Source organism: Schistocerca serialis, chromosome 4 (genome assembly GCF_023864345.2).
Source record: "Schistocerca serialis cubense isolate TAMUIC-IGC-003099 chromosome 4, iqSchSeri2.2, whole genome shotgun sequence".
Lineage (NCBI taxonomy): Eukaryota > Metazoa > Arthropoda > Insecta > Orthoptera > Acrididae > Schistocerca > Schistocerca serialis.
The window spans coordinates 58,316,212-58,335,086 of record NC_064641.1 but is presented as its reverse complement, the minus strand read 5'-3'; the positions used below and the strand labels follow the sequence as shown (position 1 = coordinate 58,335,086).

At 40.2% G+C, this 18,875-nt stretch overlaps 1 protein-coding gene across 1 annotated transcript in view; it reads right to left on the bottom strand.

The window, feature by feature from the left end:
* LOC126473755 (dehydrogenase/reductase SDR family protein 7-like) overlaps positions 1-16,946 on the bottom strand; it is a 42,593-nt gene extending 25,647 nt beyond the window's left edge. The window contains exon 1 of the mRNA XM_050101011.1: positions 16,670-16,946. Within this exon, the coding sequence (XP_049956968.1) occupies positions 16,670-16,819 (150 nt within the window). The 5' untranslated portion in view covers positions 16,820-16,946. The remainder of the gene's footprint in view (positions 1-16,669) is intronic.
* Between the last annotated feature and the right edge of the window lie 1,929 nt (positions 16,947-18,875).

Below are 18,875 nucleotides of genomic sequence, written 5' to 3'. Positions count from 1 at the left end.
TTCACTACCAATAATCCACAACCAATAATAGTAGGAAACATGGAGACTTTTGAAGTTAACATATTTATATATTCAGAGAGTGAAGTGCGCTCATTTATAGCATGTTCTTTAATTTATTACAAACTCAACATCACCTACCTCTGTTACCAGTAACTGGAGTTTACATAGTTGGTACAACAGGAACGAAGAGCAAAGTTGTGAAACACGAAACCCAGGTGAATTGCAACATTGGAAGTAATTTGTTTCATCAGACATTGTTAACAGTAGAAAATATCAATAGAGAGGTATTATTTGCATTAGACTGGTTATTAGACTTTTAAGTCATTTTAAATTTTGAAGAAAATCTATGTTTTGGGAAAGGGGACAGTAGACATTGGGTACCGTTTTTGGCAGACAGCTACATTGGTAAACAAACAACTGAGAGTCAATGTCTCCGATTAGCAGCTACAGCGTAACTGTCACCAGAGATCTATAATGTAGACCAATTAGCATATAGGATTGACTTGCAAAACAAAGTAAAAGAATCCCCAATATTAACCAATGCACAAAAACTAGATTTATATAGAATTCTAATGGAATATGAAAAAGTATTTTCCAATTGTCCCAGTAATATCAGCGATTACATTCGCAAGTTTAAAATCAAAGATGACACTCCATTTTTCTGTAAGCCATATCCAATACCGGTAAGTTTGAAAGCAGCAGTTAAGAAGGAAATTGACAAAATGATTGACAACAATATAATAGAACATAGTTCTAGTGTCATGAATAACCCTTTAGTAGTGGTAAAAAAGATTACAGGAGGTGTGCAATTAGTGCTAGACGGGCAAACATTGAATAAGTGTACAGAAACAGAATGAGATAGACCAATTAACATTGATGAACTGCTATCCAAATTTGAGAAAGCAAAGTTTTTTAGCACAATGGACCTGACTACTGGATATTGGCAAATTAGGTTACACCCAGAGTCAAAAAAGTATACAGCATTCCTGTCTGATGGTAAATCTTATCACTTGAATGTGTTACCTTTTGGACTTAATATATCCATATAAGTATTTATAGATGCTTTGGATAAAGCACTAGGAAGAGATTTATTGAAGGATTTAGTAATATATGTAGATGATACTCATAATCTCATCTACCTGGGAAGAACATTGCCTAACATTGAGTAAGACCCTGAAAAAACTTAAAGAAAAAGGTATTACAGTGAAATTGTCTAAATTGTACTTTGCAAGGCAAGAGCTTAAGTTTTTAGGGCATCTTGTAGGGGTACAGGGGATTAGACCGGGTCCTGAGTGCATAAAAGCTATTAAAGAATGTCCACCCCCTAAAAACCGAGACAATTGAAGGGATTTATCAGAATGGCCAGGTACTATAGACGGTATATTAGGGGACAAGAACTAAATGACACAAGAATTTTACATTTGTTAAGAAATACTGTGAGTCTGGGATGAAGAGGCAAATAATGCGTTTGAAAATGCAGAAAGAGCACTAGTAGAAGCACCCATATTGCATCATCCGAGTATGGTCGAACTATTTTAAATTACAACCGACACATCTGATTATGGGATTCCGGCAAAACTATTCCAAGGAGAGTGGGGTATAGATAATGTAAATCACAGATCTATAGCTTTTGATAGCCGTAGTCTTAATAAATATGAATTAAACTACACAGCTACTGACAAAGAACTGTTAGCAATAGTATGGAGTACATCCAAAAATTCCAAACATTAGTATGAGGGGTCAGAAATCCATATCTACACAGATCATCAAGCTCTATCTTTTTTGATGAATAGTCGTTTGTTACATAGTAGATTAATGCAATGGATGTTGTTCCTACAAGAATATGACATTAGAATACAGTATGCAAAAGGTTCTGAGAATATTGAGCCAGACGCTTTGTCTAGGTTACCTATAGGTATGAATGAGTTCAAATGGACGGAAGGACCTGGCGTAATTTTGCAGTTAATTTTCTGACAGGAGAGTATCCTTACACCAGGGTACACGAGATGGCACAAAGAGTAACAGAGAACATATACCATGATCCCTATTTTTCCGAGATGTTTGCTATGTGTATTAGGAATTCCTTGCCTCCTAATCACAAGCAGCAAAGTGGAAAATTATGGATCATAATTTATTTTGGAGAGATAGTATAACATCGCAACGGTGGCATTTATGTACTCCGAAGTTAATGAAAGGCAAAATTGTGTGGTATGTTCATACAGGGTAGGGACATTTTGGAATAAAGAAATGTATAGCTCATATGAATAAGTTCTGTTACTTTAAAAGGCTAGGACAAAGTAGTACCTTTATTTAGGACTTGTGAAATCTGTCAGAAGGTGAAAGAGAGTAACACTCGTGTTAAATACAAAATGTATCCAATCATTCCTAAGTCTATACACAATCTTACAGCAGCGGATTTCTTTGGACCAATTCCGAAAGGTAAGGAAAGAGTGTCGTACATTTTAATCCTCAGAGAGTGTTTGTCAAAGTATGTTAAGTTGTATCCTATTAAAAAAGCAAATACACCAATTGTGATATGCTGTTTGCAACAATATTTTCTGGATGTAGGCAAACCAAAACTGTCTCTCCGATAATGGACAACAATTTGTTAGTAATGATTTTAAAGAATTTTTAGCATGGGAATGTATTCGTCAAGTGTTAGTATCCAATTATAACCCGTCGTCTAATCTATGTGAACGGGTAATGAAAGAGATTGGGAAATTATGCCGCACCTACTGCCGTGAAAAACATACTAATGGGTTACGAAGATCAAAGACTTTGAGATTATTTTAAATGAATTACCGCATTTATCAACTGGATTAACACCTTTAGAAGTAATTGGCAAACCTTTTGTAGGAGAACCTCTAATTAAAAGTTTTAATTTGCCTGAACAACCTACTTTCGATTATGATCTTAATCAGGAAATAGTTTCCAGAAATTTAGTTGGAACAAAGAGTTAGTAAACATAATGAGAAAGTGGTTGAATCTCAGTACAAGGTCAATGACATGGTTCTGGTAAAACCACATCTTCAGAGCTCTGCCCTGAAGAAAGAGAGACATAAGTTTTTTTCAGAAAAATTAAGGACTTTACCAAACACAAACAGTAATACATCCCAAAGCCTTATTCTTAGTAGATCCTACAACTGGATCAGAGAAGGGAAAATACAATGTAAAGGATATAAAGTTGTATATCCCCCAGGGACGCTAACATTCTGAGTCAACGGGCGGAGTGACGACCTTCGGATCCCGAGTTGTTTTCGGTGTTTCTTCCAAGATAGTTTTCCTGCACCAAATTTCCTTCAAATTTTAAACTATTCTATAATCTATTCCTAAAATCTTAAACTATCCTATAATTTTAGTATGTAGGAAACCAGATATGACAATCAAGTAGAAAACTTAAGAGAATCACAAATGAACAGTGATATCTAGACATTAAATGAAACAAACAGAATGTTATATTAGTGGAAAGTATAATACGTTGGTACTATTTAAACAGAGTGATATCGAGATGACAAACTGAATAGAGGATTTTATGTGTGTATAAGAAGATAACAAAGTGACTAACTACACAACTATTTAATAGTAGTGTATAATTTTCTATTTGGTATAGAATATTTTATACCTTTTATGGAATATCATGTAAATGGGAGGGTTTGTATACTTTTTGGAAGGGTTGGGTATTGTAGATTAAAACATGATTTACACCAACATATAAATCATGGCTAACACAGAACACACACAACACCTTTCAAACAACCCTTGCAGCAAACAAGTGTAACTGATTCTTGATCATTTGCCATTCCATAGGGGTTGCTAAGATTTTCTTCGGGGACCTCAAGGGTGAAGGTGAGAATGTCCATTCTGTAGGAGATGATTTAACACCATACCTCCTCCGGCTTCTCACTCAAGTACCGGCAAGGTAGGGGTCCTGGGGAAAGGGGGGTGGGAAGGGTTTCCTGTCTTTGGGGCTACCTTGTTTCTCTTCTTTGATCTTAGCAACCATTTCTATTTTTTCCTTTCTTACTTCTGTTTTGAGTACCTGCCTATTTTTTCCCCTCTTTCCATATTCATCTACTTCTATCGCAGGAGTCCTTCATTTTCTCCGTGGTTTCCAATAACCTACAACTTATCTCCAGATAAGAACGCCGAAGAATCAGGCTGCACAAACACATATCACCATACACACAAAGATACAAGGGAACACAAGCCAGATTTGAGTTAATTATGATGCTTAATTAAGTAAAGTTAGTGTAGCAAATACTCTGATGGAGTGATGAGTCAGAGTAATGGAACTTGATCATCAGATGTAGACATAGTATCTACTATGAGTTGACTAATATGGGTAGACATAATATCTACTAAAGATTACAGAAGTTGAGAAGTAGAGGAGGACTCTGGGGTATTAAATGAAGTATTAAGAAGGGAGTGTGAAATAGACTTTTATTTTTTCCAGGAAATATTTAATTATAGTGTACATAAAGATGTATACTAGGACAATGAACCACGAGGCCTACTTGGGAAGGATAAGGGGGGCAGGGGGGGGGGGGGGGGGAGCGCACCCAGCATTTATTGAATATAAATGGCAGATAGAGCTAAGAAAGGCTGACCTCTACTGTGCGGACAGGGGCACCAAGAAAGGGACTGACCTGTACCATAGGAGAATAAGAATTAAGAGGGGCGTACCTATCAAAACGGAAGGAGTAAGTGCACTCAGAGGGTCAATCCACCTGTAGGATATAGGTACTGATCCTAGGGGAAAACGACAGTATCGTGACAGAAGTCACACATTTAACAGGAATTATTCAGGTAATTTTGAATTCTATATTCCACTAGTATTATTACGTTTTATGTGAGTTTAAAAGTGTTGGGAAGAACACTTTCATTTGCCCAGAGTTCCTCCAGACTACAAACAGTCTATAAATAATGAGGCTAATATGTACTAAAGAAGTAGCACAAAGAATTAGAATAAAGAGTAAAATATTCAAGTGTCATGAACACCTGGAGCTTATGATCGGATACCCAAAGGTTTAGGCCCCTTGACTACTAGATTGAGTGAAATACTCCCGTTTTATAATCAAAGTAAAAGGAAAAAAGAAAAGCTATATAGTAAATAAAAGGGCTATGCATGGTTAATAAAAAATGTGGAATAACGATTTGTTATTCTATGTAATACTAATGTACATAATGAGTACGTATAAAATACCGCATGTTCAAGCTGATGGTGGTTAGCGTTTAACGTCCCGTCGACAACGAGGTCATTAGAGACGGAGCGAAGGCTCGGGGTAGGGAAGGATTGGGAAGGAAATCGGCCGTGCCCTTTCAAAGGAACCATCCCGGCATTTCCCTGAAACGATTTAGGGAAATCACGGAAAACCTAAATCAGGATGGCCGGAGACGGGATTGAACCGTCGTCCTCCCGAATGCGATGTTCAAGCTGAGGGGAGGGATATGTAGTGCTTCAAGAATTTATGCATAAATTACAGAACCATTCATTCTTTTGCCATCTTGAACACACAATATTTTTAAAATAAGTGAGAGAGAATGTACATACTGCGCGACACATTTGTGTGTGCAGGCTGCAAAGGAGTCATGAGATGCGACGGTCGTACGGCATCGACAACTGTTTGCCGCTCATGCAACGGAAGTAGTATTGGAAGAGCAAGAAGTAATCATGTAGTATTCCTTGCTGTTTTAATGTCTGTGGTTATTGTTAAAGGAAAAAGAACAACCGATTATAGACATTTAATTGCACTTCATGTGTTGGACTTGCTAAAAGCAAGACGTGTTCATAAATTATGTGGTTGTAAAAACTACACTATTGAAGATGTATTTTATCAAGTTTAACGCAAGACAAATCGGTTGTCTTATAAACATTTGAATATTGATGCGAAAAATATTGAATTTGTTCTCCGAGTTAAAAGGATTCTTCGAGCACTAAATTATTTAAAAAATAGAGATAGTGTCTTATAAATCCCGTAACCAGCATTATTCTTCGGAGAAGAAAGTTTTGGAGATCGATGGAGCCGGCAATCCAGAGAAGAAGATTGGCTGCACAGATCAAGTAAGTCAACCAATGTGAGAGAGGTGTGGAGTTTGCTTGCAATCCAAAGTCAAACCGCTTCTGATCTTCGCACATCACTAGAAATGTTATACGAAGTGGAGAAACAGGGAATAAACTTTAAGAAACACTTACTCAACTCTGATAATACCTACCCACTTTGCTTATGAAACTTCACATCTGATCATTTTAATGGATTTATTGCATTACTTCCATGGCTCCTATTTTTAAAGTTGATTTGCATAAGTTGGATAAAATCTGTTGTGAAAGCTACATTTCTGGGTTAGTTAAGGCCAGCATTTGGCTGGATGAATGGGGGATGTCTCCCAAAGTCACCATCAAATTGGCCGATAGAAATTACTTAACGGCCTAGTGCTCAATCAAGACAGTTCTCATCTCATTGGTTTGTCACGTTATTGTGCAGGTAGCCTAACTGGACTGCAGAATTTTTAGCTTTATGACTGCTTTTGGCTGAGTGTTATACCCTATAGAGTTTGAGAATATCCTAGTCCCTAGAGAGAGCATCTTTTCGACCTTGAAATTTGACACTCTTTCCTCTCTTCTTTAATAGAAAACATTACATTGTTTTAGACTGAGGTATTTAACTCCCTGATTAAGTATAAATATACATACCTACAGAAGGTTCTTTAGATAGCACTAAAGTGACCCTGCTATGTAAAACTGAGGGGATATTCAGCAAGTTGTAATAGGTCGTCTTCATCCACAGAAAACAGTAAACTACTACTGCGATTCAGTTGTGCAGCAAAGGATTGAGGCATTCTTATGGAAATTGGGGACAGATGAGGGGCACGCTTTGTCACCATACGACATTGTTCTTGGAACTGGCATCTGAATCCATGTACCAAGATATCTGCAGTTTGATAAAGGCTGTATGAGGAAGTGACAAAAGACAGAGGATACTACTTTGGAACAGTTCTACAAATTTTTTCATCCGTCTTTATTGCATAAGAGCACTGAAATTGCTGCTGCTTCTAGGTCTCTGCATAACTTTCAGCGGACGGTGTAGAACAAAAAAATGAGAGGTGGAAGATACACAGCAACTACTAAAGTTAACAGTGTGTCCCATTGCGTGCAGCAGTTCAGTACAGTCCCTGAGAATCACTGCTAGTAATGTGTGAAAATTCTATAATTAATAAAATGCCTGTACCCATACTCCAGATAGTCCTCTTTTGCCTCCACCCCTCCCTCCTGTAGATACCTACGCTTATGTCCAGAGTATAACAACACAGTAATATAAGGCAGCAGATCAACAGCAAATGTGTTTCTGTATTAATTTTTTGCAGTACACACTTAACCAGCACTAAGTGATTTGGAATATTAAATGACAATGATCTCTTAGTGATGTCCATGTTTGTAAACTGCTTGCGTTTTATATCAACAAACATCTGCCTGCTGCATAGACAGCAATGACACTACCCTTAAAAAAATACACAATTGTCTGATGTGGCTGTAGTGCTCACCAATGTTTACAGTTCATGACTGGTCATCAAAGATAGAGCACTACTCATGACTGGAACTTGTCCAGCTGAAAGAATGCATAGAGAAATGTTTTGCCAACAGGAATAATCCTAACTGGAAGAAATGTGTCACCGCAGATAGAAACTTATGAGAAACTGGATTATTCAAGTGACAGCTGTTCTTCACAAAGAACTACTGATGATGATGATGATGATGATTTTGGATGCGGGGTTGCTCTGCATCATGGTCAACAGTGCCCTGACAAAAAGTAAACATGCCATTCTTGTTGGGGTTAGGAATGAAGGGCTGTCCCCCACACGAGGATTAGTTTAAGATGCATTGAAGTCTGCCTCCACTCCCCAGCACAGGGATGAGGCCTGACAGTTCACAAAGTTTCGGAACCTGTCAAGCATTGACAAGGATGGTGGGCAGATCTCCAGCAAAACTGAGGGTGTCTTGATGTCAACATATAATACACACATAGTCAAAATATGCTAACTCTTAAGTGGCATACCAAAAACTTCAAACTTCAAAGAGTAGTGCTCATTCTGCCTGTGGAGGAAACAATGTGTCAAAGGGCTATGTCTTACATGTAGTCTGGTGAGCAGCGTGTCTATTGGTGAGAACAAAGTCCACCATGCCTGTGAGGTTGATCTGAGTGACTGCAGTTTCTTTCCCGTCCACCACCGCTAACCACGAGTATCTCAATAACACATGATTTGTCTGTCACATAAGAAGATGATGATGCGTAAGAGGATGACACACAACACCATCCCAATATACTTCTTTGGCTGCTTTGTTGGCTATGTTGTTTCTCTGTATCCCAATGTGTCCAAGTACTCAGCGAAAGATAACCTCCTTGCACGGTTTTGGAGCCGCTGTAAGGAGTCATACGTGAGCTGAAACAATTGGTCAATTGGTTACATTTGGTGGAACACTTGTAGCACACAGAGTGAGTCAGAACAGGAGAGAAATCTTGTACTGCGATGCCTGTGAATTCACTCCAGTGCCATCATAGTCCTTATAACTACACAACATAATTTGTAAATTGTTCTGGGAGGCACACTTTGAAAACCCTATCAAGGAACACAGTTGAACAAAATTGTGGTACATACTTAAAAACAGAGCTGTAAAAACATAATATGGAGTACAAGTTTTCTTGTACTGCATAAAGATTAAAATCTCCTTGGGCCTCTGAAGATGCCAAGGCGGCAATTTGTTCCATCCCTGGCATTGTATTTGGAGGTCTGATGTATTCAGATCCTTGAGAGAGTCCTTAGCATGTATCCTGAGTGGCTTGATCACCCACCATTGATTCCTGAACAGCTGTTCCAAACTGGGATGGACTGCTGCACTAAATGCTAATGACCTAGGCAATACTGAGATTTTCAGGGCCAGACAAGCCAGAAGGATGCACAGCCAAATTCAGAGTGGTGGTTCATCAGCCTCTGCACACAGACATTGCTGGTCTGATAGGCTCACACCAGTCAGTGTCCAAATCCCCTTGTGGTGGACAGCACCTAACATATTGAGGTAGGAGGGCTGGTCTTAACCAAGTTGCCATAATCTAACTGTGATCTGACTGCTGCCCTGTAAAACTGCAGGAGGACCTGTCAGTTCTCCATTCCTTTTTGTGGAGACATTTCAAAATATTCAGTGATTTGAAACCCTTTGTTTGCAGTCTTTTAGGTGCGGGATCTAGGCTAATTTCAAGTCAAATAGTATGGCCAAAAAGTGCTTAAGATGTACAACTGACAAGGCTACACTCCAAAGACTGTTAGGATTGGTACAATCCTGACTGAAAAGAAACAGGAGACTGCCTTTGGCTTCAGGGTACAGATGATGGAAGAGGCACACAAACTGATCAGGTCCAGGAGCAGTGTTTCTGGCTGCAGTCAGAACTGATTCTAATTTTCACATGGAGAATGGAAGATTGTAGGTCACTTCATAACATGAGAAGAAGCAGAGCCACCTCACCTCCACAGTCCTACAGAACACTCTGAACACAGGAGTTTGACTGGATGATGCAGTGACTGTAAAAAGTGTTCAGCTCAACTCTGAGCCATGCCTTTAAGCGCATCCACCAGAATCCCATCACTCAACAACGTCATAAGAGCAAGTTATCTGAAATCGACCTTATTGAGTGCCAAACGTGCCAGTGGAAGTGCACTGATTAATGGAAATCGCGAACTGCTTCCAGGAGTCCCTCTTCCATTCTTTTATCACTCACCTCACTTGTGTAGTTGGATGGGGTTTGAATTTCCATAGTGCTGTGCAGCTGACTCTGGTTACTGAGTGACATTCGTCATTCCACCAAGCTCCAGGCAATTGCTAGACTGGGGATTGGAATCTGCAGAGCACAGTGAATCTCACAGGCCATATAGTCCACCATCCCCTGGGCACAATCTTGTTTTTCGAAGATGGCTTGCTGACTGTATCACAATCAATTTGCCCTTTGAACCATCCACTTCGTGGTCTTCTGTTGACTACAGTCCAGAGTCAGAAGATGAATTCATGCAGGGATGTTGTCACTGAAATGCAAATATGTGGCCACTTCCCACTGAAATAAGTCTGGAATAGCTGGGCAGCACAAACACAGGTCAATGGTTGAAGATTAAGGTGTAGCTGTGGAAGAGTGTGTCATCTGACAAGAGTTCAAAAGGCATACGTCCTCTGAATGGATGAGGCACTTGATAATTTGACCTCTAGAGCAAGTGGTAGCCGAGCCCCACATCACATTGTGTGCATTGCACTCCCCTTTTGTCTATGTCTGCATCTAACAGATCATGAAGTGGAATGTACAAAAGACATACTGTATTCTGAACTTGTGTGAGGACTTTAACTACATTTGCTGTAAGGCCATGGTAAAAGGGAGAGGAGAGGAATAGCACCTGTCACTGATGAAAACAGCCTGTCTACCCATAGCCCTGTCGCCAGAAACATCGTCCTTCACGCAGGGATGGTAGCCCCTTAATGCAGATGTGTTGATGACTAAAATAAATTTCTAGTAAAAAGATGCAGAACAGTCTCTCTTGGACCAGGATATGTAATTCTTCCAAATGCGATTGGTATTCACTTAAGTTCCACTGCAACACAGAAGTCCCTTTGGAAACCATTCATTAGCAATGGTTGCCCTTGTCATCCTCCCTCAGCAGCAATGACTTACTTGAGAGAGGTCAGGGGGAACATTAGATGGTGTCTGACTCTTTGGTTCCTCCATGTGGATACCAATATACTCGACAGTAAAATCATCTCTGAAAAAGGAGAGTGCTCACCACTCCAAAGGTTTAAGTGCCACTTTCTTTGATTTTTAATGATTTTTTGTGTGACATTTTTTTCCTTACTTATGGGAGGAGTTGCTTGCATGGTTAGAGAGGACAGCTTAGTCAGCTTCTGATGGTGTGCATTGGCATGAGGCTGAGGTTCTAAGTCAATCTTCAATGGCTTCTGAATGATTTTTGGATTCAAGTGCAACTTTTCCCCCACAGGTACACTGACAAGTGTGTGTACTCATATTTGAATCTGTGATCTGCGTAAGTGTGGAGGCATTACACTTAGCGACTGACTTCTTATGGGATGATGCAAAAGAAGTAGCAAACATCTGAGGTTGCACAGCTTTGAAAGCTTTTTTAGTTTCACCATAGGGCATGTGTCTCAACTCCTGAATTTTTCTTTCCTCATTCTGAACCCACACTTCCTGCTCCATTCTGGGTGATCCCTGGAGCAGGTTATATATTTCAGAGGAATTGTACAAGAATCGCTTGATTCGTGAGCCGAGTCTCCACAATTTCCACACTGAACCCTCTTATCACAAGCCAAATCTTTGATATATGAAGCCTCACACCGGGCTCGGAACAATTGACTGAACCTTAAAATGGATAAGCCCTGGAAGAATATGTTCCAATAATTCTGGAGTTTTGAAGGTTTGGAAGAAGAAAAAAAAACTGCAACATTTATCCCATGTGCCACTGACTCTCCTCATAGTTCCGCTCTTCTGCAACACATATTTTCATTCTTTATATAACTCCTCAGGGTCTATCTCCATTACATCCACATGTAACCATGCAATCACAGAAGTTAAAGGTGTTGTGTAGCCCTGTCATAAAAGGATTGTCAACTGAGGCCTTGCATCACAGAAGCTTACATGCTTACATACTAGGTCTGACATGCCAGTTTCAACTACAAGTGTTCCATTACAAAGCTGTTTTAATTAATTAATTTTGTTGCGAAAGCTTGAATTTTGTGTGTATGTATGTGTCCGTTTGTGTTTCTATCGACCTGCCAGCGCTTTCGTATGGTAAGTCACATTATCTTTGTTTTTAAATATATTTTTCCCGCGTGGAATGTTCCCCTCTATTTTATATATATACACACACGTGTGTGTGTGTGTGGGGGGGGGGGGGGGGAGAGACTTTCCCAAAAAAATCCCTCTGTTCTTTTGATTATGATGGAAGTATTATGGCAGACTAGTGCCCTATTATGTAATACTGAGACTACTACTTCGGTGGACTGGGCAATTGCGCTCTCTTTGTTGATTGGGTTTAGGTACTACCTGATGCAAAAACCATCCCATCCTGCAGTAGATGTGAATTTAGGTCACTTCACAGGGATCCCACAAGCCACTAGGGAACAAATGTTGATCCAGACAAAGCCCTGCATGTCTGAGGCAGCCATACAACTTGGGGTGGGTTTGGGGGGAGGGGGTGGTGCCCCAGAGGTTGCACACTAGAGACTTATTTTACATGATCAGCATGTAGCACACCTTCAGGCTGAAGGTTATATATATAGCTGTGTATCTTCATCACTGTCTAGATGGTGAAGCCAATGGCCGCGTTCCCTTAAACACACAACATCCTACCACCGTGCCTAATGATGGCCCCTGAAGTACGCCCAGAATTTATGGCAGAGGAGATTGGGTGATGCTGGTGAGTCCACAACTGAGGAAACCCAAGGTCACCCTACCCGTACCCAACCACTGTTGGTGAAACTCCCTTGGAAAAACAGTGCTCCCTTCCTTAAGTTTTGGGACATTCTTTCTCAGGTCCCTCTGATGAGGCCTGTGCAGCTTGAGTGATCATGCCAGTAGCTATGCTACCACTGGCATAGCTTTCAGCATCACTGAGTCATTCAAACTCTTCCACTCAGCACTAAAGATGCTTATGATACGGTAGTGTTCCCTGGGAGAGACAAATAAATGTTTGCTGGGCAGAACTCGAGGAGAGTGTTGGAATCTATGGGAGACGATTCATGAATAGGCACTCATCAATTTTTCTATGAAGTGCACACATTGTAGTATACAGTGGAGTACTAGTGAAGCAGCTATTGCACTCTTCTCATTAACAATGGGTACAAGAGTACAGTTCTGTCACTGGATCATCCACCACAGTACTTCAAGGCTTAAGTTTTCACATTTTGCATTATTCTTGGATGAGGCTTCAATTATTATACTGCTTTCAGCAACACTTCGAATTTGCAGCTGTTGAACTAACAAAGTTAGAAACCTATAAGGAGTTAATCATTCTGTGTGTGTATGACTCACTCAATGGCAGTGGGGACACTTTCTTCTGAAAATTAATTGAAGTCCTTGGAAGCCAAAGCCCCCCAAAACCAATGTTATAATTTGTGGAGACATGAATATTAACACAAGTGTTGAATCTGATATTAGTAACAACATCCTAAACATTCTGAGCACATCTGGAATGGCAAAAATGCTAAAACCACTACTGTAAGGTTTCAAAAAGTTCAACATCAGACTTAGACAATGTACTTACAGATATCAACAGGGAAAATTGTTACACATTTGAGAGACCTTGGCCTTTCGGATCATTACTGTCAGAAAATGAAGCTAAAGGCAGGTCTCGTAAAACACACAAAAACCGAATGTCAACACAAGGATATTCTCAGCATATAAAGTGCATACTTTTTATAGGGCACTGGAAAGTCAAACCTGGGATGCATTGTATATGGAAAACAATGTAGCTGCTATATTCCTGAAATTCTGTGCATTGCTTAGATTAATTTTTGTGGAGACATTTCCAAAAATAGCCTAACAAATTCAACAGTAGCAGCTAAGGCAAACATATGGATAACTGCAGATATTATACAGATTAGCAAATTATACTAATAAATAGAATCTATTTAATGAAGCACAGTTTGGTCTCAAAAATGAGAGAAGTACAATATCAGCCATTACAAAATTGGTAGCCTGCTTGAAGCTGTTAACAAGGCTTGTGTTACTGGCATAACCTTTGACTTGTCAACAGGTTTTGTTAATGTTGGGCATAAAATACTACTAACAAGTTAGAAGCACTAGGTGTAAGAGGAACAGCAAATGATTGTTCCAGTCTTACTGGGAAAACGGGTGCAGAATATAAAAATATTTCAAACATCTGATAAATTTTTATGTGAGACAAGCATACAGTATGATGTATGGAATAGTAGTTCTCTTTGTTAATGACAGCAAAATCATGATCACTTATAAAACATCAGAACTCCTATTAGGGAAAGCAAATGAAACCTCCAACAATGTTTACAACAAGGCTGTATGTAATAAATTAACAGTGAACATAAAGAAAACAAATCACATGCAACCCAGCATAAACAGAAAACAAATTCCATACGGAACATATTTGTAGATTGTGTAATAAGCACAAAGATTTAGGGATGAACACTGATAATATGGAATGAGCAAAAAAAGATGGTGGCAAAAGAATGTCTTCAGCACATTTTGGTCGTAAGGTTCTATCATCAGTTTGTAACGGACAGCCAATGCCTTGTGGTGACATCACTCCTATGTACACCCATTTCTTACCTGTGGGATTCTGTTTTGAAATCAAAGGTAAAAAAAAGAAAATTTTAAATAGGTGAAAAGGGCCTGCAGAATAGTAACCAGTAGCCAGGCTCACTGTAAATAACTATTTGAAAAGAACTACATGAATACACTGGATCAACAGGAATGGTTGATATGAGTCATTGGCTTTGGCCAGTGACCGTGGTAATGGATGCTGTTACATCATGTTTTTATGCACATATTCACAGATTTGTTGTTAGCTAGTGAAAAAAACAATGTGGTTGTGGTTATAGATTGATCTATAGCTTTGCCATAGGTATAGGTTAGGTTTGAACACAGTTTGGTTACGAGATGGCAATGCCAACAAATGTGGTACTAAAAAAGCCTGGTTGTGGAGACATCTGATCTGTAGTTTAGCACATATGGAAAAAAATTGCCAGTAATACACATTATAGTCACCATAGTTTATAGCATTTGTCGGATGTTTTCTGCTTCACTGATCAAAGCCGTATTGAACATTCCTCTATATCCAGTACAGCTACCAAACTTTTGTACATGTCACAGAAAACATTACTTAGTATTTCACTAACTGTTCTACATACAATCTTAGAACAAGAGCCAGTCTGGACTTACATTTACCAAGAAAAAAACCAACAAAAAAACTCAAAACTGGGCCATCCCATGAAAAGTGAGGTTTGCCTGTAAGGCTTCCTGTCCCTTTGTTTACAGGTAAATCAACACAGCTTGCACCATCAAACCTTTGTTGTATGTTTTTCATATTCAGGTCTATCTGTGTTCTTTTGTTTTCATGCTAATACTTCAATATCAATTGTACATGTGTTACATCCATAAGCTTGTATGTATCAAACAGCACTTCCTAACAGGAAATAAAATCGCATAATAAATTGTCCAGTGAGATTAAAGATTACTAAAACATCTGTTTAAATAGGGAGCTAAAACATTTTTCATACGTAATGTGTACTACATAAAAGGGAATAACTAAAACACCATGCCACATTACAATACTGTAATGCTTTTGCAAGAAAATCATGTGCCAGGATCTACAGTACACTAGAGTAATGCCGTATTTTATGCGCATGGAGTCAATTTCCTGATTAGAGTTAGTGCAAGGGGCACAGCAGCAAGTTTATGGATCACCAATGAACATCCTTCAGAATCACCAGTGAGTGTCCTCAAGTGTAGCAATAAACAGCACAACTGAATTAGGCCATGCAGCTCTTACGACATTGGCCCCATATTTGGGAGGATAAAATTTGTTCTATCCGACAACTGTGGCTTAGGTTTTCCTAAATAATTTCAGACAAAAGCTAGATGGTTCCATCTTCATGGCCACCCTAGCCTCATAAAAGCATACTTGCATATTCAGTGTTTAAATGTAGATTATAGACCTACTTATTTTCATTGTATAATGACGACAAACCCAATACCATTGTACGGTGAAAGCTGGATAAGTAAACAAGTAAAATGCACAACAATAAAATAAAATCACCAAGCTGGAATTGTACAACATGGAGTAATAGAACATTATTTGCTGCCATTCAGCTTGAATGATGCAAATCACCTGGTATTAAATATAGGTAAGCAGCCATTGTTATTGGAAACATCTTTATGTCCATGGGAAGAGGTAGTTTCAACATATTGATGCACCACCTCACTTCGGGATTGATGTGTACAAGTAACACAACATTTAACATTTTCTTCCTTCTTGTCCTCTCAACTGGCAGGTCCCTCCCAAACAAGGATTTGACTCCTATTCAACCAACGCTGCTTTCAAAGCTGAAGGAGCGTACACATTCTCAAGGCTTGAAGTAGTATCCTCTACTAACTATTAAAATATTTCTATTAGCTGTAATAGAATTTTTCTGCATACGGTAAACAGTGACTTGCTATTTGGCTCTGAGCTCTCTGAGGTCATCAGTCCCCTAGAACTACTTAAACCTAACTAACCTAAGGACATCACACACATCCATGCCCGAGGCAGGATTCGAACCTGCGACCGTAGCAGTCGCGCGGTTCCGGACAGAAGCCCCTTCAACAGCTCGGCCACCGCGGCCGGCACTTGCTATTTTCTCTATCTCTAATTTAGTGGTAAATTACAAACACGCTAAAGTATATAGATTCAAAAGGAAACACCAGAAAGCAGCCATACCCAAAGAAGAAACACTCGCAGTAAGAGGCGATACAAATGCGGAAAACTTCCTATTATGTATTTCTTAAGAGCATAGGACGAATTATTGTGTACACATGGGATTACTACCCCGCAAAACTTAAAGCTTCTATCATTAACGTCGAAAATTTACGAACTCTGCCATAAAACATACCTTGTCTCTTAATCTGTGTTTAAGACGGCGCCTCTGCATTGCATCGTAGGCAGTGAATATCGAGAACGGGACAAATGTAACTGAAGCGCAAACGGCAGCCAGTATTCGCCATACAGACATGTCTTTTATTTCACTAACTATATTTCTCATTGTCGTGGCCCTTTGCTGCTTACTTTATGACATACACCTCTCATTCGTTCTTATGCTACCGTCATCAATCATCACGATGGGAACCTTAACCTAACTTCGTTTTTGACAGATCATATTGTTTGCAATTTATCGAAATTTTGTTTCATATCGATGTTTATTTCTGTCACAAATCGATTACGGAATACGAAATAGTAACATTTGTGTATAGAGAAGGACAAGGCTGCTTGTTTACTATATTTTTATTTTTCCTGATCGGTATCGAACTACATGCTCCTCGTCAACAGATCTGTAGAAGATACATAGAATTATACTACCGTATACAACACTATATGCTAAAAGGCTGATTCATACTACGTTATTGTGTCCATTTTGGATGGAGAATAGCGCAGCTGTTTTCATAAATTACACTGTAGAAAATACTGCAACCAGCCACAAGTTTTCTTGAAATGATTTTATTAGGCCGTTACTAGTTTCAGGCCTGAGTCCATCGTCAGATGGTAGCGTTGACTACTTGCAAGTTTTACATTTGTATTCTAAAATATAGCAAACTTTTTGTGATGCATGGTTTACAAAAGAGACTATTCAGAAAGTAAGTAAAACGTATAGAGCGTATATAAGTGTAACACTATGTGACCACAAAAACTTTGTTAAATTTTAGGACCCAAATGTAAAATGAAAAATCTTTTGTAAATTATGCGTCAAATGGTGGTGAGTTCACGCTATAAGGAACATCAACACGACGTCAGTTCGGTTAAGGTCCGTCCATACGCAAAGATCTGTTTACGCAAATATCTGTGCATGCAATAGATCGCTGCAAATATGATGTGTTTACACTACACAAGTTCCAGTCGATTCGCCCGCCACCTGTCGAAAAAAAAAAAATGTCAGTGGCAAAGTGGCAAGCGACTGCGCTCTCGTAACATCAAAGTTTATTTCATTAGTTCAGAAATGGAGCGAGCCGAGAGAGGCTCGCATTAGATGTCGTGTGCCTGGATTCCGAGCATTATTCACTGGGGCCACTACTGGGAACGTGAATCGATTGTAGGTTGTCGTTGATTATCTCTGGCACAGCGAGTACTCAAGTAAGCCTTGCGCACCGTTGGGAGGTTTCTATCTCACCATTTATGACCGTTCCACCCAGCTCACCCCCACCCTGAGGTACCTTGGCCTCACCCTTGACCGTCACCTCACCTGGACCCCTCACCTCCTGACCATCCAGCAGACAGCCCATTCCCACCTCTGCCTCCTGAAACCCCTGTCTGGCCGGACATGGCGATTGCATTCTTCCACCATCCTCCACACCTACAAATCCCTCATCCGTCCTATCCCCTGTTATGCCAGCACTGCCTGTATCTCCGCACCCACCCGTTTTTACAAGGCTCTCCAAATCCTCGAACGCCATGCGCTCCACCTTGCCTTCCGTACCCGCCTTCCTTCCCCCACACGGCTCCTGTATGACCTCATCCCTTCCCCCCACATCCTCCTTTCCCACCAACATCTCCGCATCCTTTACACTGTCTGCAGGCTTGATCCCCTCACCCCCTGGTTTCCTTCTTCCTCTCCACCCCACACCCATTGCCGCGCCTCTATCGCTGTATCCCTCCCTCTCTCCACCTCCATACCCCCCACCTCCTTCATCAGAGCAATTTCCAGCACCTCCCCCTCCCAGATGTTGAACTTCACTGTGACATCTACCCTTCCTTCCAACTGTAACTTTGCCTTGTTCCCTCTCCAAGACCCCCTTTCTTCCTTCTTCCAGAGCAGATTTTTCTCCTTCCCTCCCTGAGTCCCTGCACACCTTCCTCGGCTGCTTCCCTGCCACATCCTTCCCTCCCCGGCCCTCTTCGGTGCACATCCCGCCCATCTCCCCCGTCTCCTCCCCCTCTCTCCCTTCTTCCCTTCTCCCCCTCTCTTCCCCTCCTTCCCTTCTTCCCTCCTCCCCCCCACTCCTCCCCTCCCTCCCTTCTTCCCTCCTCCCTTGTCTGTATTCCCCTGGCAGATCCTCTCTGTTTGCTCATCATCATCAGTGAACTACGTCAGCGTTGTATTTGGTGCT